Raw genomic sequence first — 23,233 nt, forward strand, 5'->3', positions numbered from 1 at the left:
GTTATCCTCATAGAAATGTCCAGAAAAGAAAACACACATTGTGAGCTGATCCATTGTGATCTAAAAGCTGTCTTTGTGTCTTGTCCGGTAAGTAATCCAGCGGTCAGTGCTCCGATATTGCTCCTTGAGCTGATGTAGGGCAGAGGAGAGAGATGCCTGGAGGAGGAGGAAGGGTGGAGACATGGGAGGGAGAACAGAGGAGAGAGGCGCCAGGAGGAGGGTGGAGACATGGGAGGGAGTGTCAGAGGGGCAGCAGTGGTTGGAGCCAGGGCAGTGTGAGTCAGTCAGGCTGCCTGGTATTTAAACACCACATCCTGTAGCGCTTCATAACGGAGCCATCTATCCATCTCACTGCTGTGTCCCCGGGATCTGCTCACTGAAGGTAAGGCGGGCCTCCCTTTCCCCCTTCTCAGCTAATCATTTTGGTATAATACCTCAATAATGTGTCAAGTAGGGCGTGTGTGTGTGCATAAGAGTGAGTGAGTGTGTGCATGTGTGTGTGCGTGCGTGTGTCTTGAGTAATCCCCTCATTTGTTGGTAGACTGAATGGATGAATTACTACTGAGAGCAAACAAATACCTAATGAATTACTGACTGAAAGAGAGTTTATGAATGAATGAATGACGTTTTCTCAGGGACAGCTACGGCTATGTTTCCCCTGTCAGATGACTGGAAAAAAAAAAGCCCAAGCTGCAAAAACACTGAACACAGAATAATCACTAAGTCTCTACATTTACTCAGTATGCTATACTTCTTGTCCTCCACCTAATTTGAGGTGGAGGTTTGCAGCGAGAGAGGACTCAGACGTAACAGTGCAGTCGGCGTAAGCTTGACCCTTGTAGTCTGTGCAGCATGAAGGAATGTGCACAGGGTGTTACTGGGTGTGGCAGAGCAAAGTTTACCCTGGATACACACATACCACTGGTTACTGGACACCGTAATTAACTTCCTATCTCATGCGCTATCATTTGTCAAGTACGGGGGCGTACGGCAAACCGTAGCTCACAAAATCTGCATATTCGCAAGGGAGCACAGACATTTAGAGAAATTAAAGTTTTGCAAGGCACCATGGAAGGTACGATGAACCTTTTCACAGACAGAGAGGCAATCTGAAGAATTTACAGTGGCTGTCTTGCAAAACAATAGGAGTATCTTGCCAAAGCTTGCTGAATGAAGCAGGATGTGTGTGTGTGTGACTCAGATGGCCATGACCGATATATGTTCACTCACAGTTTTGCTCACCAATTGTTGCTAGGAGATAAAATATTGACTGCCGATCCTGAGTCAACTGGTCTCAAACTCCCTTTCCCTCGAGTTTCCTGTTAATGTTTGGCAACAGGGTCAAGGGTTATAAATACCTTCCCGTGCTTTTTAAATTAATTCATTCATGAGGTGAACTTTAACGCTTCTTTGCAGCCAGTGTTGGGGCGGCACATTTTTCAAGCACATTTTAAGAAGTTTATGACTTCAAGATCTAAAATTGTTAATCATTCATTACTTATTACTTACTTTTTATTATGCCACGTAATAAAGTAAGTTTTGGTTTATTTTTCTACTGCAAATAACAAAACCGAAAACTTGAGAAAGGGATATAAATAAGGTAAAACAGAAACTATAAGGGGAGTTTTGTAAATATGTTATGTCAACTGGCATCAATACTCAACATGAATAATTTCATATTGCAAGCATTGCCTGTACTGTGTTGCAGAATTTACATGCACCTATAGGTTATGGGAGATTGTGTACGTTTTTGTGTCTTTGTGCGTGTTTATGCACTTTGTTTCAAACTAAATAATTCTGGCATCATTTTGGCATTGTCCTTTCCTTTATTTCCTGTTGACTCCACCTCAGCAGAAACTATATTTGCTCTTCTTCAGACCCATCCTCTGGCACACATTGGACATTAATTCAAACACACCCACAGTTCAGTTTTACTACTGTAAAGCCCCCGGAGGCAAATCTATAATTATGATATTGGGCTATACAAATTTTTTTTAATCTAATTAAAAAAAAATGATGACTTGATTTGACTTGTTCCTCTTATATGAAATCCCAGACCAACATCTAAGATGTCTGTGCCCTGTAGTTTGAATCCACAGTGGTCAACATAAAACATAGTCCCCCATTTTGCTTGTAGTTTCTCTGAACACCGTTCCACCAGTGGTTCAACAGCCCCTACAACTTATTCACTGGTGATATATAAAGCTTACTATGCTTAGCTTTCCAAAAAAACAATCATCAATGTAAACACAACTTGCCAGACCATTCTTTTTACACCTGTTTGACTGAAACAAGTAAATAATATTTTTTTCTATTTTTTTTCTAAATCGCAGCAGCTCTGCAGCAAGCCTGCATTAAATTTAGAACGTCTATAATATTTTAATGTGCATCTACAGCTGAACTGCTTTTTATATTGACACTTATTTTTTAGTGCTTTTCAGATGAAATCCAACTTTAATTGCAATGTAGTGAGGTGTTGGTTAAACTACAATTTTTACAGTTATTGCAGTTGCAGTGACAAACAATTGGGGGGGGGGTGAAATATCTTCTGTTGGTGCAGACAGATGCTGGTATCAAGTCTTTGGCATTCACTGTCTGGTTTGCCCCAGTTGTTAATTAATTTAGCTTCCTTAAAAGGGTTGGGAGAGGTTACTGTGTTTGGCATGGGGTTATTTCACTGTCCTTTTTCCCCAAGTCATCTTGAAGAATGTAGCAATGCCGCATCTGTCTTAACCTCTTGCAGATATTGCAAAATGGCGCTGGTTTCAGAGTTCCTGGGCCAACTCACATTGAGTTATGGTGGGGTGAGTACTGACACTACCATGATAATGCATGATTGAGATTTCAATCACGCGGATTAATAAACACTTATTCCAGGCAGTCAGTTATGCAGCAGTTTGGCTTCAGATCATATATACGTAAAGAGGTGTGGTTCTCTGTGAGAGCAGATGGCCTTGAGCTGAAATGTTGAATGCTGCACTGGTTACAGTAAACAATGGAGCAAAGTGTAAGAATTTGCTCTTTTTGTAGATTTGATTCTGCTTCTGTTTTACATATCTGTGATTTATGGACTCACAGTGTAAACTACATACCTATAAATGAATCACCTAGAATAGAATAATAGCACGGCGGGGCATCTGGGTAGCCCCACTGTGGAATAGACCGGTCTATTCCGTTGCCTACCATCACGGGGATCACCGGATCAAATCCCCATGTTAAATCCGGCTAGGTTGAGTGTCCCTACAGACACAATTGGCCGTGTCTGTGGGTGGGAAGCTGTATGTGGGTATGTGTCCTGCTCGCTGCACTGGCGGCTCCTCTGGTCGGTCGGGGTGCCTGTTCAGGGCGGGGGGGACTGAGGGGAATAGCGCGATTCTCCCATGCGCCACGTCCCCCTGGCGAAATGCCTCACTGTCAGGTGGAAAGAAGCAGCTGGTGACTCCACATGTATCGGAGGAGACATGTGGTAGTCTGCAGCCGTCCCTGGATCGGCAGAGAGGGTGGAACAGTGACTGAGACAGCTCAGAGGAGTGGGGTAATTGGCTGGATGCAATTGGGGAGAAAAAGGGGGACGTAAAAAATAATAGCAGTGACACACTTTTCCCAAGTAAGTTGTTCTAAGAGAATCAGAACAACTTCAGTTTCTGAGTGAATTTCTTGTTGACTTGGTGCAAAGCTACAACTTACTGCTCATGGTTTTGCTATTAACATGCATTGACAGGAAACTATATATTGACATTCAAATATACTTTTAGTACTAGATCATTGTCTACTGTGTACTGCTACTGGGTATGATTGACGGTCGATCTGCAGCTGGAAAAAAAGCTTTAGTGAATGTCCAACAGTGCATTCGACCAGCGAACCATCACAACGTGTGAAATTTTATTTATCAACTCATTGATGGGAGCTAATGAGAACTATTCCCCTCTGTAGGAAAAAGAGCCCAAATTCCCCACCGTGGTGCCAGTGCGTGACTTTGACCCAGCCAAAGATGCCGCCCGGATCGAAACAGCCATCAAAACAAAGGGTGAGAGAGTCACACGACACTAAACCCTCTCTGAAAACTTTCTAGACATTTCCCAGGATCAAGTTGCTTGCTGAGCCCACAGTGCAATTCATCTCATTTATTGGATGTAGGTGGGATGCTGAGCTAATTGGTTGCATTAGCCTTGCCTGGATTTGCCAACAGTTTCCGTTTTGGAAGAAAACCATTGAAACCCTGAATTATCTCAGTTGGTATTGTAAGAATATATTGCACCGGTATGTTTCAGTCTTGTTTAGTCGACCAAACACTGGTTCTGCAGACAGATTCAAGCCTGCCTGCTTTTCTTAAATAGGCAGCATTATTTGTTTGAATTTTGTGCAAGGATCAGTTCAAAAAAATTGTTCATTTCAAAAAAGTCTACTAAAAAGTCTGGGTATACTGCATCTAGGGGATTGGATGTGTTTTTCTACAATCACAATAGACATTATAAAGAGTTATTTGGATTCATGCCACAGTTGGTAACCACATTTGTACAAATAATAGTGTGTGTGTGTGTGTGTGTGTGTGTGTATAGAGCGCAGATCTTTTGGCATGAGGAATCTAGATGGGGAGACAAGCATTAGCAGTGAATACATAAATAGATAAATTCTCATTATGAAAATGAACTGGTACTCGGGTCTGGGATTTTTTGCTAAACTTTGTAAAGTGGCACGGGACATTCAAAAGGCTGACGATCCCTGCCTTAAACGAAGGAATTTACTCTGGAGTAGGATGGGCAGTCAGAGAATGATAAAATAACCATCATTTGGCTTTAATTACTTTCTAAGTTTCAGCTATAAAGTCCTGATCACCTTCAGCAGAAGGTCAATTTCTGACGCTGATGATCTATTTACCAATTGTTGAAAAAGGACAGGTTACTTCTACACCAACTAGAAATATTAGAATAGTTGAAACTCAGTCAAAACAGGAAGAAACTATGCTGAATCTAATTTTTTCCCTGTCTAGATGGCCATGAGATTAGACTGGTGCCACAAACGGACTAAAAACCCACACAGGGACTGTTTCTGTATGAACACAATATGCCGCTTGTGGCGAATGCTGCCGCCTTTTCCAGTTCCTGAGTGGAAAGATCCATATTAAAGCTGTCCACGTTGGCCACAGCCGGTCGGTCCTACTGAGTCACTTCCCTGTGAGCTCAGCAGCTCGGCACACCCAGTAAAACCACGTCGTCTTCAGCTCAATGCCGGCACAGAGCCTCACTGAGCACTTCCCACCATCTCATGCAAATTCTGTCTGCTGTGAACAACGAAAGCCAAGAAAAAAAAGACCCGTTGCAAGGCTACTTACAGAACAAAAACGTATTCGAACACAACCACGGGGAATCACAAATCAAAGTTTCTAACAAGCAAAATGTGTGACGAGTCTAAATCAAAGTCAAAGCTATTGTAGATGAAAACTCAGTCTGAACTCCATTTTCCCATGGCACTGTTTAGTCTCAGTATATGTTCTATGGCGAACTTGACATTTTTCAGTCATTATTCAAGATGTTGTTGAAATTTCAGTTACAACTATTAATAATGGATTACATTTATATAGTACTTTATTTAGACACCCAAAGCACTTCACATGGACGGGAGTAACTCACTTCAACCACCACCAATGTGTAGCACCCACCTGGGTGATGCAGTCGTTTTGCACCAGAACGCTCACCACACATCAGTTTGAGGGGGAGTGGGGGAAATCATTGAGTCAGTTACATGGGGGGATGATTAGGTGGCCAGATGGAGAAAGCCAAGTTGGGAATTTTGCCAGGACACTGGGGAACCCCCTACAATTTGTAATAAGTACCATGGTATCTTTAATGACCACAGTGAGTCAGTACCTCGGTTTAACGTCTCATCCGAAGGACGGCATTGGGATTTTTGTTGTTCATTAGGACCAGAGGAAAGACTGCCCCCTTCTGGCCCACCAACACCACTTCCAGAAGCAACTCAGTTTTCCCGGGTGGTCTTCCATCCAAATACAAGCCAAGCCCATACCTGTTCAGCTTGTCATTCAGCAGAACCAGGGTACATGTTGGTATGGCTGCTGTTATTAGAGGGTGAATTAAAGCAAAAATTTCATTCTGTCTTGGGAAAGAATGACAAGTTTCTGAAATCACAGCTTCTTCTTTCAATAGTCTTGTTTTTAATGGTCATTATTAGCCTCCAATTACTGTACACTATGCTCGTCCCAGGTCCCTTAACTGTATTTCACTGTATGACAAGGTTGCAGTGTTAGCCTGGCGATCTATTTGTTGTGCCCAAGTTTAATTTAGGTTTGTTAGTTCTTCCTTAATGTTGTTTTTAATCTATACTGAAATAAATCATGTCGCTGGCCTTTGGCTCTGCTCAGGATGTGATGAGGTAAAAATGGACCTCAGGCTTAAAATGCATGACAACTCTTAGCTGTGTTTGCTGTACCCAGGAGTTGACGAACAGACCATCATTGATATCCTGACCAGGCGGACCTATGACCAAAGGAGGGAGATTGCGTTCGAGTATGAAAAAATTGTCAAGAAGGTAAAGCATCTTCCGCCTCCTTTTGTCCAGAGATCTGCACTGGTGTTGAAGTGGGAATTTTGATCAGTAGGCATTATTGTCAATGTTACTGATGTGAAAGCTTTGATCAAATCAGGTCTTTTTTACAAAAAGTGTAATTTCTGTAGATTAGGGTTAAGTTCATATGCACCAACATACACTTGATCAAATGAAAGAAAAAAAGAAATATAAAGAGTGATGGCATACGACACAGAAAGGTTTAAATGGTAAAATGAACTGCATTTATATAGTGCTTTTCTAGTCCACCGACCACTCAAAACACTTTACAATGTATGTCTCACATTCACACACACATTCATACACTGATGGTGGAGGCTGCCATGCAAGGCACCAACCTGATCATCAGGAGCTGTTAGAGGTTCAGTGTCTTGCTCAAGGACACTTAGACACACACTCTGGAAGAGCTGGGGCTCAAATCAGCGACCTTCCCATTACTAGACAACCTGCTCTCCCTCCTGAGCCATGATCTCCCCCCAAAGGATGACAAAATACAAGTAATAATACTCATAATTCACTATTAGGTACTTATTTAGTGAATATTCTGTTACCCTATTAATCAACAGCTTCCGAAATAGCGATAATTACCACCTCTAAATGGTGAACTCGTCTTGTAAGCAGTGGTCCTAAAATATCTGACCAGGGGCTTTTGCCTTCTATGATGATTCAATGTGACCTCTAGGTCAGAGCGAGTGCGTAGTTTGTTGAAATAGTTGTCAAACATTTTAAACGGCGGATATTACAGCAAAGGACAAAGCCCGTAATGTGTGTTTGTATTTCAACAGGATATGATCACAGCCCTGAAGGGGTCACTGTCCGGCTCCCTTGAGACTGTAATACTGGGCCTGATGAAGAGTACCACCCAGTATGACGCCTCCGAACTCAAGGTCTCAATGAAGGTGAGGGAGAAGAGCAGGATCAAGTAAACAATGTCACAGAGCCATCCTTTGGTACCAGAATACCCACGTCTTGTTACTGGTGCCCAACACAGAGCCCATTGCACAGTTCCCAGTTGCCCATTGCAATACATAACTGTGCTGTAAGGTGTTGGTCCTGCAGCTGAGCCCCGAGCTCTGGCAGGCCAACACTGAAACACCAATTTAATGTGCTGATTATGGGTATGGTACGAGCACAACAGGTTGGATACAAAGCTGGGTATTGTCGGTAGTAACAAACATCCACATGATATAATCACTTTTATAAAAAAAAAAAGTCACCAACGTAAGTATACTGTGTGAATAATTTTCTTCCAAGTAGGATTCAAAGATGAGTTTAAAAGAAAAGCAAATGAGTGCTGACCATCTCACTGATTTCGACAAGAGCTCTCAAAGCCATCAAATGCACATTTAGAGATGGAACCCACATTCCCCCAACCATATTGCGTCAATGAATCTATGTGCCATCTATGTAAATATCACAGACAGTTGAGTCAGTTCATCTGGACACATCGTTTATTGACAGATATACGTTTCATCACTCAAGTGACCTCTTCAGTCTCGACTGCAGGTATCCCCACCCTTATCAACAATACAGTGGCATAATGACTGAAACCAACTTTTAGTTTCATATGCAAATTGCCGTGAATATTAACTAGAGTTACAATGGCCATGTGTACTATTCACAGAGGATTTGAGAATACTAGCAATCACAGAATTGTAAGATGGAGACAGATGCACTCTTAGTCCCCCTTGGTTCAGGGATGGTTGTTCCCTCTTCACCGATTACCTATTATCAGTGACGGCTGGTGGTGATATCGGGTGGGTGGGCTAAGAAATATAGTACACCCACCTATAGTTCACACTGCAGCAACAGCAACATAACATCTGAGATACCAAGTTAGAGCAACAACACTATATATCTTGTTATAGCAAGTGCTCTGCAACAACACTATAGAGAAGTAAAAGGATGGCCTGATGTCAAACTCTCGCTCGCTCACTCACTCACTCACTCACTCACTCACACTCACACACACACACACACACACACACACACACACACACACACACACACCATTTAACTATTTTTCTCTGTACACATTAGCACATGCAATTTTTAACAAGAACAACATATGGAAGAATGATGGAATGATATGCTACATGATAGAACAGGATGCAGAATCATGTAGCCTACAGTGTCAGTAGGGGTTCACCTAAGGATGCACAACAAAACGTGTCCCAACTGCAACGACTGCCAATAAATACTGCAACTATTTTTATTTACAACTGTTTTGCAACAAGTTGTGTCAAACATGTCCCGAATAAAACAATTTGGTAAGCACAGCAAAAATAAGGGTCATTATAGAAGAGTCAAGCAATGTGTAGACAGGAAAGCTAAACGCGTCTGATGGTCTTTTAAGGGGTCTATAGGCTTGGGCCTACCTTATTTGAAGAGAAGCTCACATCGACGACCTTTCTGGGATGCAAACAGGTTAATCACCATGTCATTGAATGAAGTCCGGTGATTTTTGGATGAAGTCCTGATCAATAGACAGCATAGCCAGGGCGTTCAGCCTATCCTGTCCCATAGTACTTCGGAGGAATAATTTGACCCTCTTAAGTGTATTGAAACACCTCTCTGACTCTGCAGATGTCATGGGGGTTGTGATGGATATTTTCAGAAAAAGTGCTCTGAAGATTGTTCTGATTGTTCCCTGAGCACAATCACGCACATGCCACGTCGGTTGTCTCATCAGCTTGCACAGCCACAAATGGTGCCTGCGATATTTCATCAGCCAATTGTTGTCCATAAACGGCTAACATACAATCAAGCAACTCATTTTGGCTCGTCTTAGACGTGTACTTGGCAACCTGTGTGTTTGACAGGTGATCGGCTAACTGGCTATCCAAAAAAAGAGAACTGGTCAAGTCACGAGGTCCAGAAACACGCCCCGCTGGATTGAAGTCGGAGATTCGTCAGACCCCCGCAGAGCTAGCGCACGTGCCCCACAACATGTAATACAGCCCACAATCCGTGATAATGAATGCCTGTTTTTCTTTACAAGCTCGTTGTGTCTCTGTATAGAAACGTGGTGGCCCTCATCAGGTTGACAGGCGATGTTAACTTTACCCAGCATTGATAGCTTTACGCTATTTCCAATGTGACTTGTGCTGCATTCATGTTTCCTAATTTTGTCGGATAAATGTTTCAAATCCACAATCCCTTGTTGGGTCCAAGCCGCGTCTCCCCCAAAAAGCACGCATGGGGAACAGGAAAGCGAATTCTTGGCTACACTTGCCGATAGCCGGTCCTTTGTTGAAACCAAGTAACACAAAACTTACATTTTGTCGTTTGTCCTTTTGTGTTATTTGAACATCGTTTGGACGATGTGTCCCCAGTCTCTTCACTTCCAATTTTTCCTCCGAAGAGATTGAAGAAAATGGATGAGAAAGTAAATAATCCCCCTCGTTCATGCTAACGCCCGCGGTCGCCATTGCCACATTCGCTCACTTTTTGTTAGAATACTAGACTAATACTTTATGTCTATCTCTGCGCAGATGAAGTGGATTATTAAACCGTTATAAAGAATCGTACTGACTACCGAACTTCTGCTGGAGGGAAAAATGCAGCCTCCGTTTTATTCGGTAGTTTTTGGGAGAAGAAAATGAACAGCGTCTCAGTGACGTAATCAATCCACGCATGCAAGCGCAACACCGCCCACTTGTGGACAAACAAAGTCATAAACAAAATAATAGTACACAGTAACACATAGTCATACAAATACACTGGTGTTATATCTCAACACTCCCACTTATGAATCATGAGCTTACTGTATACCTTTTCATATTTATAGAAAAAAATAAAAAAAAACTTGGTATAACCCATACCACTCACATTTCACACACCAAACATTGCCTTAGCAAATGTCTTCAGTTTTACCTTGGATGCGGGCTTCGTCATTACATCCATCTGGTGTAAAATCAAGTCATACTGAGCCGCCTTCTGTAGAAGCACTCGAACACTTGTTAGGTTGGCTGTTGGTGAAAATGTCGCCCCATAATCCACCCCAGCTCTCTGGCTATATCCCTTTGCTACAAATCTAGCCTTGTACTTGTCGTGTCCGTCTATATCCGTCTTTATCGAATACACCCACCTTCCTCCCACTGTTTTCTTGCCCTCTGGCAATTTCGTAAGGGTGAATGTTTTGTTCTCTCTTAGAGACTCCATTTCCTCGTCCATTGCCCTGGACCACTTTTCTGATTCTGGCGATTCCATGGCCTCTTTAAAGGTCAGAGGGACACCGCACACTGCCCTGTATGCATAATCTATAGTAGTGAGTGAGCTGTCATCACTGTCGCCCTGACTATAGTCAATCAGGTATCTCGGAGGGTTGCGTTCCCTTTGGGGGTACCTCCCACTGGCTGAGGCTTGTGACGTCACCCTTGGGTGCTCCTCGTCATCATCCTCGGGTGCTGACTGTGTACCGTCAGTCTGTACATTTTTCTGTACTCTAGGCTGAGTTGCAGCTGTCTCAACAGACTTTCTCTCTCTTACCCAATCTTCTGGGTGCAGACCTGGTGTCTGAGTCTCATTTTCACTAGTTGCCTTGTGTACAAATTTAACTAGTCTGTGTTTCTGTACTTTCTCTTGGTCAGGGTAGTAGACTAGGTAGGCCGGGCTGTTCTTGTCGTGTCCTACAAAACGCCCCCTGTCACATCTAGAATCTTACTTTCTCTTGTCTTGCTGGTAAGCATAGCATTCTGTCCCGAACTTTTGCATTCTAGCCATGTTGCACTTTTTTCTTGTCATTGCCGTGTATGGCGTAGTGCCTGTGTGCTTGTTGAAGCATCTGTTTCTGGTGTGGGCTGCCTCCTGTACAGCATAATGCCAGAGGCTCTTTGGTAGACCACTATCTATTAGCATACACCTTGCCATCTCGAATAGTGTGCGTCCTTCTCTCTCTGCAACGCCATTTTGATGGGGAGAGTATGGGCAGGACGTCTCATGTCTTATTTTGTTCCGTCTCAACAGGGTTTGAAACTCCTTGCCTGTAAACTCAGTTCCATTATCTGACCTTATGCATTTCACTGTCCCATAGGGAGCTACATCTGCCAGAAATTTCTCGGTCGCTTGCACTGTGTCACTCTTTGTTTTTAAGAAATAAACACACACTGCCCCTGTGCACACATCTGTAAATGATTGCATGTACCTGAAACCATTAATGGACTCGTTTGCCACAGGACCAGCTAAATCAGTGTTTACCAACTCCAGTGGTGTCTTGGCTTTGTCTGTAGATTTCCTGTTCCTGTTTTGGGTAAACTTCCCTTCTATGCATACTGCACTCTTTGTCAGGTTTACACACTTTACCCTTTATATGCATACCATTAGTGATATCCTGTAGCTTTATGATATCGTCATAGTTGCAGTGGCCCATTATCTCATGCCAAGTTTCTATATCATGGCTCACATGGCACTTTTCAACAACACATTCAGTTTGCAAATAGTACATTTTCCCCTGTACAAAAATGTCAAACCTGGTACCATCCGGTGACATCAGGGCATCTCTGCCCTCTTCGAAGAACACACTGGCTCCGTGTGCTGTCGCAGACTTCACAGAGAAGAGCTCTTGGGGGTACGATGGAATATATAGTGCGTTCCGCAGTGTCACTCTACACCGTCGCCCCTCACTGTCGAGCAGACATACCGTAGCATCTCCCCTGCCCTGCACCACACCAAAGGTGCGCTTACTGTCCGCCAGCTCCATGCAGTGTTTCTCTGGCTCGAACGAGCTGTCAAAGCTCTTGAACTTCTTCTTATCATTGACTATGTGGGAAGAAGCCCCACAGTCCACAATCAATCCTGGTTTGAACGGTTGCCGTCGTCCTGGTCCTGCTGAGCTGGTCTCTCCAGCCTGCACTCTGGAGATGTAGTTCTCTTCTTCCGCAGTATTCCCTGGTCCCTGACCTTGACCTGCTCCGTGACCACCACCGCCGCCGCCACCTTGCTCGCGTGCACACCTGGCTCCATCAGCGCGGTCCTTCTTCTTGCACACTTTGTCCGTGTGACCCTTGATCCGGCAGAAGCTGCACCACACGCTGCGTGAACAGTCCGATTTCCGATGGCCTTTGTCACCGCATCGCCAGCACACCGTTTGATCATCTTCTCCCTCACAGCGTATCACTGGCTTTTTCTTAGGCGCTGCATGGGCCTTCATCACCCTCTCGGACGTCTCGTCCGATGCTGTAGCATTAGCTACATCTTCTTCCGCCTCAAAGTTTCTCAATTTGGCCTTAAATTGTCCCAATGTCAACTCACTGTCGCCATGTGTCACCATTAGAGTGAATGGCTTATATCTCTCGGGTAACCCCCCTCATCACCATGGCCATCATTAGTCCCTCACTCGGTGCTTCTCCTGCCCCTTTGAGAGCCGTAATGATTTGTTCAGCTCGGGTAATGTATTCGGTGATCGTCTCATTATCAGCTTTCTTTAGCCCAGTCAATGTTACATACAGAGTGACAATCCGGGGTCTGCCCTTACCAATGTAATGTTCCCGCAACACCCGTAGACTCTCTCTACCGTTGTTCTTCGTTTCTCTGAAGATCAGTCCCAAGCTTGTGTTGTCCAATAAAGGCGCCAATGCGCAGTAGGCGTCCGCGTTCCGCTCCTCGTCTAGGGCCTGCTCTTCCGCTGTCAAAGGTCCCGCGGGCTCGGTAAGAATGGTGGTTTTCAGCCCCACACCATGCATGCAACAGAGCATTCGCTCTTCCCACAGTTCATACTCATCGGCCTGTCCGTTGAATGTGGGCCACCTGCTCTTCTTTCGCTCCATCTCTCTAGGTAGCGTTAGCTTAGCGTTCCGTTAGCTTCCCGATAGCCTCTCTCGATGCTAACTAGCTTCACACTTGCTAACTTGCTACTCCGTGCTAACCTGCGCGCATCCCGCCATCCGAGGTTATCACACTTCGTGTACTTCTTTTATCAAACTACTAAATAATCCAACGTTATTTGGGCCCATAACCTGTTAGAAGACTAGACTAATACTTTATGTCTATCTCTGCGCAGATGAAGTGGATTATTAAACCGTTATAAAGAATCGTACCGACTACCGAACTTCCGCTGGAGGGAAAAATACAGCCTCCGTTTTATTCGGTAGTTTTTGGGAGAAGAAGAAAATGAACAGCGTCTCAGTGACGTAATCAATCCACGCATGCAAGCGCAACACCGCCCACTTGTGGACAAACAAATTCATAAACAAAATAATAGTACACAGGAACACATAGTCATACAAATACACTGGTGTTATATCTCAACACTTTTCTCCTTCCCCATTCTCACACGAGTAGCAAAAAATAAAAATTTAAAATAATAATAATAAAAAAACTCACACAAGTAGCACTTGTGCACTTCACTGTCTGTGCTGTCCTTGGTCAAAAGTCAGTGTGATTGAATTTAGCCCAAATGGTCAACAAACCGAGGGGGCGTGCCAAGACAGCTGTCACTCACGTAACACGAATATGAATGGAAGCTGATGCAACTGTGTTTGGGCTGTAAAAAGTAGAGAAAGAAGCCAATTTAGATGTATTTTGTGCTTTTCTTGTGACTATTTAGTGCTGTTGCTGCTCTTAGGTTCCACCAAAAGTTAAAATAATCTATTCTAAGGTTTTTTAACAATGATTTTCTCATCTTTATTGTAAAAGATAGGGAGGGCTTAGCCCCGTTAGCCCATTTATACCAGCCGTCTGTCCCTGCCTATTATACAGCTGACAGTAATATACGGTCTGAAGCAAGGGCCCTTTTCTCTGCAGTGTCACAGTGTTTTCTTCTTTCCCAGGGCTTGGGAACAGATGAAGAGAGTCTCATTGAGATAGTTTGCTCCAGAACCAGCGATGAACTGGCCGAGATCAAAATGATTTACAAAGACAGTAAGTTTAGCGGGTTTCAGCCTCTCAGAAATAAAGTTGGCATGAGATCAAATGATTTAAATGGTTGTTTTTGCTTTTGACTTGCAGTGTTTAAGAAGGAGCTGGAGAAGGATGTGGCTGGCGACACGTCAGGAAATTTTGCTAAGCTCCTGCTGGCCCTTGTTCAGGTAGGACTAACTGATCTAAGCAAACAATCCTCGGATTGTTGAATAATTAAAGAATCAATTAACCAGAACCTTTTTTGTTGTTGCAATATTGCATTTGCCCAAGTATTTACAACAGAGCAGAACTGAGCAGTAAATAAGTCTGGAGAATCCTATCCTTGTTTATGAGAAATAACTTGCCATTAATTAATTACTAACCAAACCATGCCGGGAAATTCATTTTCAAATAAACATAAAAACGGTACCGATTATTGTATTTTACATACATTTAAATTCACAACAATAAAAAAAGATTAATTTTGTGTTCTATATTCATGTTATCCTCTCTGATTTTTTTATATTATAGCCTCTATGGATTTGTCAAGCTTTTCTCACTAAGTCTCAAATTTAACCACCAGGGGGCAATATGGTGTCTTCGTTTCTCCTTTGTCTAACTGCCGTTATCAAATTTTAGATTTTAAACACTGTCTTTATTTTATTTATTTTTTTTCAGACCAAGAGAGACGAGCCTTCTAATGTGGTTGACTATGAGAAAATTGACCACGATGCACGGGTAAGTCAAGTTTTCAAGATCAATATTCCAATTCTAATTGGAATATTGATTATATTATTGATTATATTGTATTGGGATTGTCCTTTACGTCCAAGCAAGTTTTCCCACAAATAAAATAATCTTGAATCTTGAATATGAATTACTGTTAATAGTGGTATGAATTGAAAACATGCTTTTTATGGCACTTATGATTGGTTATGTGTTGCACTTCTCTCTTCTACTGTAAATGAGTTCTTGTCAATATGTTCCATGGATAAGATAAGGCTTTCTGTTCGACTTCTCCGTGTTACAGTTCTCTCTTTGGCTTTATGTATTTTTATATTGTGTGTTATTTTCATGTGCCAGCGACGCAATTTCTCCCTGATTAGTATCTATAGGGGGTATCATGGTGGCGTAGCGCTTAGCGCGGTTGCCTCACAGCAAGAAGGTCCTGGGTTCGAGCCCCGGGGTAGTCCAACCTTGGGGGGTCATCCCGGGTCATCCTCTGTGTGGAGTTTCCATGTTATCCCTGTGTCTGCATGGGTTTCCTCCACGTGCTCCGGTTTCCTCCCACAGTCCTAAGACATGTTGGCCAGGTGAACCAGCCGTACTAAATTGTCCCTCAATGTGAATGTGTGTGTGTGTGTCGGCCCTGTGATGGCCTGGTGGCCTGTCCAGGGTGTCTCCCTGCCTGCTGCCTAATGACTGCTGGGATAGGTTCCAGCATCCCTACAACCCTGAGGGCAAGATAAATAGTTTGGATAATGGATCGATTGATGGATAGTCTCTTGAATGATTTCAAATAATAAATCCACAATTAGTCTAAATATCCATGTGTTGAGTCAAACTGATTTTAGCAAAACATAATCCGGCCCCCCCATGAGGTCTCATTTGGACAAATCCGGCCCACTACCTGATATGAGTCTGACACCCCTGAATTAAAGTAATGACTAATTATAACCTTATAGTTGAAATGATGATTATATTTTTGACGTATGGTAACTATATTTGTATCATATTTGTCTTCGAAAAGTTAGTTTAGTTTAAGTGTATCTGAAGGCGTTTCTTTGGCTGATGCTATCATTAACCTGACCTGAGGCTCTTCCTGAGCTTTCTCCCCCTTTATTTTTTTTTCCCCCAAGTTTTTTTTTTGTCCCGTGGAGTTTTTCCTCATTCATATCGAGGGTCTAAGGGTAGGGGGTGTCGTGTGTTGTACTGACTTTAACTGTGATTTTAGAGCCCTCAGGGACTAAAATATGATGTAGGGCTGTATAAATTCATCTGACTAGGCCTGACTTGGGGCCAGTTTCAGAAGAGGTTCAACATAGCCAGGCTATCTTTGCATTAGCCTGCTATACAAAGCTTTACACTGACAGAGCGTCAGCTGTTGGTATCCCGGGACAGGTGAGGAAAATCTGGCCAGCAAAAGATTCCTGGAGACTTATCGGTGACGGGACTGAGTGAATGAAATGACGTTTGGCTGCAGGGGTTAAAAACTCACTGGTTTCTGAAACCCACAGGCTCTGTATGAGGCAGGTGTGAAGAAGAAAGGCACAGATGTCGCCACTTGGATCTCCATCATGTCTGAGAGAAGCGTCCCCCACCTACAGAGAGGTAAACCAAGACCCTTTGCCCCACATGGCAGTTTCCCTTTTCCCAAGCGATATAATATCTAGACCATCCAAGATATACAGCAGAATTAAGCATACAGCTTTTTTCTACGATGTACCAGCCTGATGAACTTTACAATCAGGCTTACTGTGTACATCTGTAGACGCGAACTCAAACTAGTATGGAGTCAAAAAAATCTAAATATATATTTTTCTTTTCCTTTTTTAATAAGAAAACTGCATATTAAAGCCTGTTAGTTTGGCTTTTGTGCTCCTTGTCTAGGTTTACTGTTTAAAATGTTATTTTATTTTATTTATCTGTGGTGACACAACCCATGGAGACCCAATGGATTAAAAAAAAAATTGCAATCCTTTACAATATTTTTTTTTTTGGTGCCTTTTGCCAAAACTGGAAGTAACCAGAGGACCGCAGCTCATGAAAAGCCCCTGTTGAGATATATTATTGAGTTACATATAATAATAATAATAATTTCATTTCTCTTTTCTAAAACAATGGCACAAAGTGCCTCACAAAAAATATAAAATCAGACAAGGCAAAAACAAAAGTCCAAACAAGTAAGAGCAAAAACAAAAACAGCATAAATAAAAACAAATCTAATTGGTTTAATTGGAATTGGTTTTGAATGGTCGGATGTGTAAATGTTGCATGTCAAAACATATTCCTAATTGGTGAAAAGCCATTTCACTGAACCCTTCGATCCCTTTTCCAACCAGTAACTATTTCATATCTGCTGGTGAGAATTATATTTCCACTGGCAGAAGTGAAACTGTTTCTGGCACGCTGGCATGATTCAGTGTTGAGCGGCTTTGCCGTACTGCAGCTGGTCACAGATGAACACAACTGCATCCTGCACATCATCCTGTAACCGTTCTATCAGTTGCAATAGTGGTCTTTCACTGACAGCATTAGCACGTGTTGCTGAGTGCTGACTGGACCTCCTAACGGTCAGTCAACGGCCTCCATCGACAAACACTGGGCACAGATGAGCAGAACAACTGTGATGCAATACAGCGATGCACCAAAAACTATTGTGAAGAGATAACAAATGATTCCTCCTTTATTTGTCTCTTTATAAGCTCCATAGAGGTCAGCTGTGAATACTGTTTTTTTTTAATTGATGTGAAATGAGTCTTTTTATTTATTTATTCATTTTTAATCAGCGTAGCTGCACAGACTAGCTTCAAACTCACCCATGTGCTTCCCGTGTTTCTGCCCGGCAGTATTTGATAGATACAAGAGCTACAGCCCCTTCGACATGAAAGAGAGCATCAAGAAGGAGGTGAAGGGAGATCTGGAGAAGTCCTTCCTCACACTAGGTACGTTTATAAAACACATCTGCATACACTACATACTGTGAAGCGTCACGTGGATTAATTTATCAGACAACATACCCAACACCGCTCTGACTGTGTGAGTCAATCCAACACAATAGAACAGACTTGACTGTAAAGTCCAACCAGTCTGCATCAGCAGCCAGACATGACCACATGTTTACTAGAGATCATCTGTTGCTGGAAGCAGGCTTAGTATATGTCAAATGCATAATGAACAAAGTTCCACAGGTGAATTATTTGCATAACAGACATATTTGCAGTTAATACTTGACCATAATCTCCTGGTCCAATGCTGGGATTTGTAACCGCGTTGCCAACAGGCTACAGTAATGATGATTTTGTGTGCATGTATGTTGGTGTATGCATATTTCATTCTGATTTTTATCTACAGCATTAGGACTGCCCACACTTACATAACCAGTCTTGAATTCTCAATGATGAGTGTTGTAGCTGTCAGTCTGTCTGCCTGCCTGCCTGTCTGTCTGCCTGCCTGCCCATCTATCTGTCTCTCTATCTATCTGTCTGTCTCTACCTGTCTGTTTGTCTGTCCATCTGTCTGTCTCCCCTGTCTGTCTCTCTCTGTCTGTCTATCTATCTGTCTGTCTCTTTCTCTCCCTCCCTCCCTCCCTCCCTCCCTCTGACAAGTGCAGGTAACTGATGGGACTACCTTGGGAGGGTCAGACAGACTGTCTGTGCCTAGTTTTAGCCCATGATCCGTTAGCTGACTCACCGTTAAACCTATATATCTGCAGCTAATGAAGAGGAACAATATTCCAACCCACAGAAAGAGTATTATAAATATCAACAAATTCCAACGCTTTCACTTTAATCGGGGACTTTCTCTGAGTGCGAGAGGAGAGGAAGTGCCAAGCAGAGAAACAGGAAGGGCCCAGGTCAGCTCTTAATAACCCTCCTGTCTCCTTCCATCCACAGTGGAGTGCTTTGAAAACAAACAGCTGTACTTCGCCAACAGGCTCAACGAAGCTATGAAGGTAAACCACCAAAGCATCACAATACTGCAAATGAAGTACAACAAATCAAAAAAATAATAACAATGGTAAAAAATAAGAAACACGTTTTGAGGGAAGTAAACACAAGTTGCAAAAATGTAGGTTTAGACATTCATTACAAAATGTCTTTATGCATGCTCAATAATCCAGGTAAGGAACTCACAGAAAGTTGAATCAGTTCATTTGGACTCGAGGTTTAGTGGGAGAAATGTTTCATCACTCATCTAAGTGACTTCTTCTGTCTCAACTGACTGCCAGTATCCCCACCGATAGTTGGTTTCAGTCATTAAGCCACTGTATTGTTTATAAGGGTGGGGATACCTGCAGTCAGTTGAGACTGAAGTGGTCATCTGACTGATGAAACATTTCTCTCAATAAATGTTGTATCCAGATGAACTGATTCAACTTCCTGTGTAATTAATCTAACAGTGCAATGAGTATATTAGCATGGATGGCCACATAGTCAAGTCAAGTCAAATTTATTTATGAAGCACATTAAAAAAAAAACAAAAAAACATGTTGACCAAAGTGTTGTACAGACCAGAGCCGGTAGCTAAAACACAAATACAGAAAACACCAACATAGACAACAAGGCACATAGCTCATAGGCAGAAATAAACAGCACGTGGACATGGGCACAAGCCAGAAACCAGTCACATCAGGACGATGCAAGTGCTGGATAATAGAGAAGAAACCCCGTAACCTTCCCTCGCCAAGGCCTTGACAGCACGTGGGAGCCCTTCAGCCCGGCTGTGCTGCTGTCATGTTGCCAATGATCCCCCAGTTCATTTTGTAAGAGACCAATCTCAGGGGAACATCATCACTGTTCTTTATTAACCATCCTTCATTAACTTCATTATGACTTTCATTAACTAATTAAACCAGGGCTGCATTACCCAAACAGCCATTCCCCTTCAGCCGGGGCAGCTGCCAACATATATCTTGGGAAGAGCGGCGTTTTCCAGCCGACACACTCGTAAATAGTCATTGTCTTAATTCAAGGTGTTGCTCGCTATACACCGCATCCATCTTATGTGACTTTGCCACCTTGACCGGTCAGTATTTCAAAACTGGGATTATTCTAGCCTCAAAAATTGAAGGATCAAATGACGACTCTGGATTTTAATTGTGATCAACAATGTGCTTCATGCTAGCAATATTTGCTAGCATATCATCTATATGCTATGCTATATGATATGCTAGCAATCATCACAAAGGAATAGTGCATTTTTATTCGAACTCTAGATTTCTTATTTTGGAATAAAACTCATGTACTGTACAGGAGACTTTTTACAATGCATCTTTACAGCTAGCGTAGCCTATTTATAACATGCTTGATCTTGACAGACTAGTGACTATCCATGCATGTTTGTAGAACATGCATGGTTATACTATGGAGCCTGATATCTATACATGCATGTACAGGCTAATATGTAGACCATTCACAGTTTTGTTTCGCTGATGAAAATGCTTGTGATTTTGAATTAAAGACTAGTCTTCGTAAATGTTATATAGCTGTGTTTTTTTATTTGTTTGCTGTGTAAGACACTGTAATGTCATGCCCATGAGACATATTGACAGGTCTGTAATTTGGACTCTGCTCAAATTCGTTGTGCTGTATCCTTGCCATCCATATAGACCTCAGGGGTTCTGATAACGTGTGTGTGTTCTGGGCGTGATGTCTTCCAGAGTAAAGGGGCGAAGGAGAAGGTGGTGACCAGAATAATTGTGTCTCGCTGTGAAGTTGACCTCATGAAGATCCGCACAGAGTTCAAGAAGCAGCATGGGAAGTCCCTGTACCAGACCATTTTTGTAAGTCCTCTCTCTATCTCTCCCTCTCCATCTGTCTTAGTACACCTGTGCAACTTTTTTTCACATCTATTTGTTGACTACCAAACTTTCCAACCTGTTTTGTCCCTCTGTCTATACTTCTCACTGTCCCTCTATTGACAGTCTATTTTTTGAATGTCTTTTGTGCTGTCTATCTCTTAGCATGTCTGTCTTTGGTCTCCCCTGATCTGTTGCTCTTTTTATTTCGCATGTCAGTTGCTCCATCTTCTCCTCTGACGGTCTGTTTTTTCTCCTGTGATTTACATTTCTCTTTGTCTGCCCTTCCAACTATGCATCCCCTGTCTGCCATCCCTCCCCACTTTAAGATATGCCCCCCATTTCAGGGGATGGCGTCGCAGCGCGCTCCCCGGTGCAATACCACTTCTTTAATTGACTGTGGCTGCTGTGATCGCTAGTCAAAATAACACGGTGTCTCAACAACCATTCTCAAATGACATTGGTTAACTTTCGTTCTCTTCAATTTGTTATTGTCCTGAAAGAGACAACCCAACAAATGGGGTGTGAAATAAAAGTACAATTCAATATATCACATAGCATAGAGACAGTAAGGAGGCAATACCTCAACACTGTGTGTGCGCGCAAGTGTGTGCATGTGTGTGTGTGTGTGTGTTTGTGTGTGTGTGTGTGTGTGTGTGTTACATTTTTGGATCTTACCAAGAGCGAATTTGAGTAAGTACAACAGCTAATGGGGGGAAGGATCAGAGCCAATGCTCTCTGACAGCAGTAGTAATAAAACATTCCTTTGACCACTGAATAGCCATGTATAAAGTGCAGGATGAAGTAACTGTTTTCAGTCTAATTTTGCCAAGGATAAATCCCTCTGCGGTTCTTTTATTCCAGTGGTTTGTCAACTTAGTGCAGCAGCTCCAAGTGCTCTCTAAAGCAATGTCTTCAACCTTGAACCCAAAGTGCCGGCACTTTATTTGACTCCTAGCAGATGGTTTACTGCATCCACTTTGCAGAGCAGACATTTACCAGTATCTGAATACAAGCCAGTGAAAGGCTGCAGCGCTCTGGAGCCTGAACTCTCGAGACAAGGGGTATCAGGGCCAGTTGAGAATTAGCATTGACCTTTCCTGTACCTCATATCACCCCAAGATTTGGTTTTCATTTCTCATGTTTTTTTGTTTTCTTTCATTTTCTTTCCCACAGGAGCACACCAAGGGAGACTACCAGAAGGCGTTGCTGAGTCTGTGTGGAGGAGATGACTAAAACGGAACCAGATTTGGACTCATTTTTCCAGAAGGCCATTACGTTTAAAGTATTCCCTTTGTAGGGAGCTTTTGTCAGTGTCCACGCAGCCTGAAGCAGTGTTTGTCCATATTTTTACAGTGTTAGCGTCCTTGCATTTTAATTCATAAAAAACAAAAACAAAAACAAAAACAACATATTTTGTGATCTTTGCTGGCTTGTGGTTGGCTCAGATCGGAAAACTGACGTGTTGGCTGTTTTTGCAACGGAGTGGAAACAATATGTTCAGATAATGCTACTTTTGCAGTAATGTGTAGCTGAGCTGTAATACTCTTGAGAATGTCCTGTTTTGAAGTAAAGTCTTGACTTTTGAAGTACGGTATTGGCCTCGTGTGCTGTTTCGTCAACACGCCGCTAGAGGGCGGTAGAGCAACATCAAGCACGTGCCCTCCACATCCAGGAGCCTTAGCCACTATTCATTTGATAGTTTACTCGACCATAAAAAAATAAAAGAACATTTTTAAAAAAAATAAAAGAAAAACAACTTTTCAACTTTTGCAAGCAGCTTTCTGGAAAACTATATTTCCTGAACATGGCCGAGTTGCGATCCACTGATTTTATGTTGAAAATACATCCTGGCGAAAGAAAAAGTGTGGAATGGGAGCGAACCCCGATATGGATTTGCAGAAGACGTTCCGTCATTTCTGAACTTACTTCCGGGGAATTAGCTCTGACGTAGAGACCAGTACCATGCGTGTTTCTCATGGTTAAAGTAAGACTGCTGGTTAATAACTGCACCCCCGTAGGACACAATGGCAGCAAATAAAATAAAAGATTGTGATCTTATGTTTAATTTTCTTCTTTTTTTACTTAATTCTAGACAATGCGTATTGCATAATTAATTCCTCTGGAAGTCGGATAAAATAAAATAAAATAAAATTCTAACGTTCACTCGAAAAGACTCTCTCTTTCGGTCCTATTTCCGCTGCGGAGGGTTATTTAGTTTTTTTTAATCGTTCGTGTGTTTTGCATTGTTTGTTTGCCGCTAATTTTTTTAATTAAAGATGTTAATTTATC

The 23,233-nt window shown here is 42.5% G+C and overlaps 1 protein-coding gene across 1 annotated transcript; it reads left to right on the forward strand.

Moving 5' to 3' along the window:
* Positions 1 to 283: 283 nt before the first annotated feature.
* LOC130111091 (annexin A2-A-like) lies at positions 284 to 22,962 on the forward strand. Its single transcript, XM_056278122.1, has 13 exons — positions 284 to 382; positions 2,744 to 2,804; positions 3,934 to 4,027; positions 6,452 to 6,546; positions 7,368 to 7,481; positions 14,352 to 14,442; positions 14,530 to 14,609; positions 15,100 to 15,159; positions 16,659 to 16,752; positions 17,991 to 18,086; positions 19,038 to 19,096; positions 20,804 to 20,926; positions 22,118 to 22,962. Exons 2-13 carry the CDS (start codon positions 2,754 to 2,756, stop codon positions 22,175 to 22,177), a joined length of 1,017 nt encoding a protein of 338 aa, XP_056134097.1. The 5' UTR covers positions 284 to 382; positions 2,744 to 2,753; the 3' UTR covers positions 22,178 to 22,962.
* Positions 22,963 to 23,233: the final 271 nt, after the last annotated feature.

Source organism: Lampris incognitus, chromosome 4 (genome assembly GCF_029633865.1).
Source record: "Lampris incognitus isolate fLamInc1 chromosome 4, fLamInc1.hap2, whole genome shotgun sequence".
Taxonomy (NCBI): domain Eukaryota; kingdom Metazoa; phylum Chordata; class Actinopteri; order Lampriformes; family Lampridae; genus Lampris; species Lampris incognitus.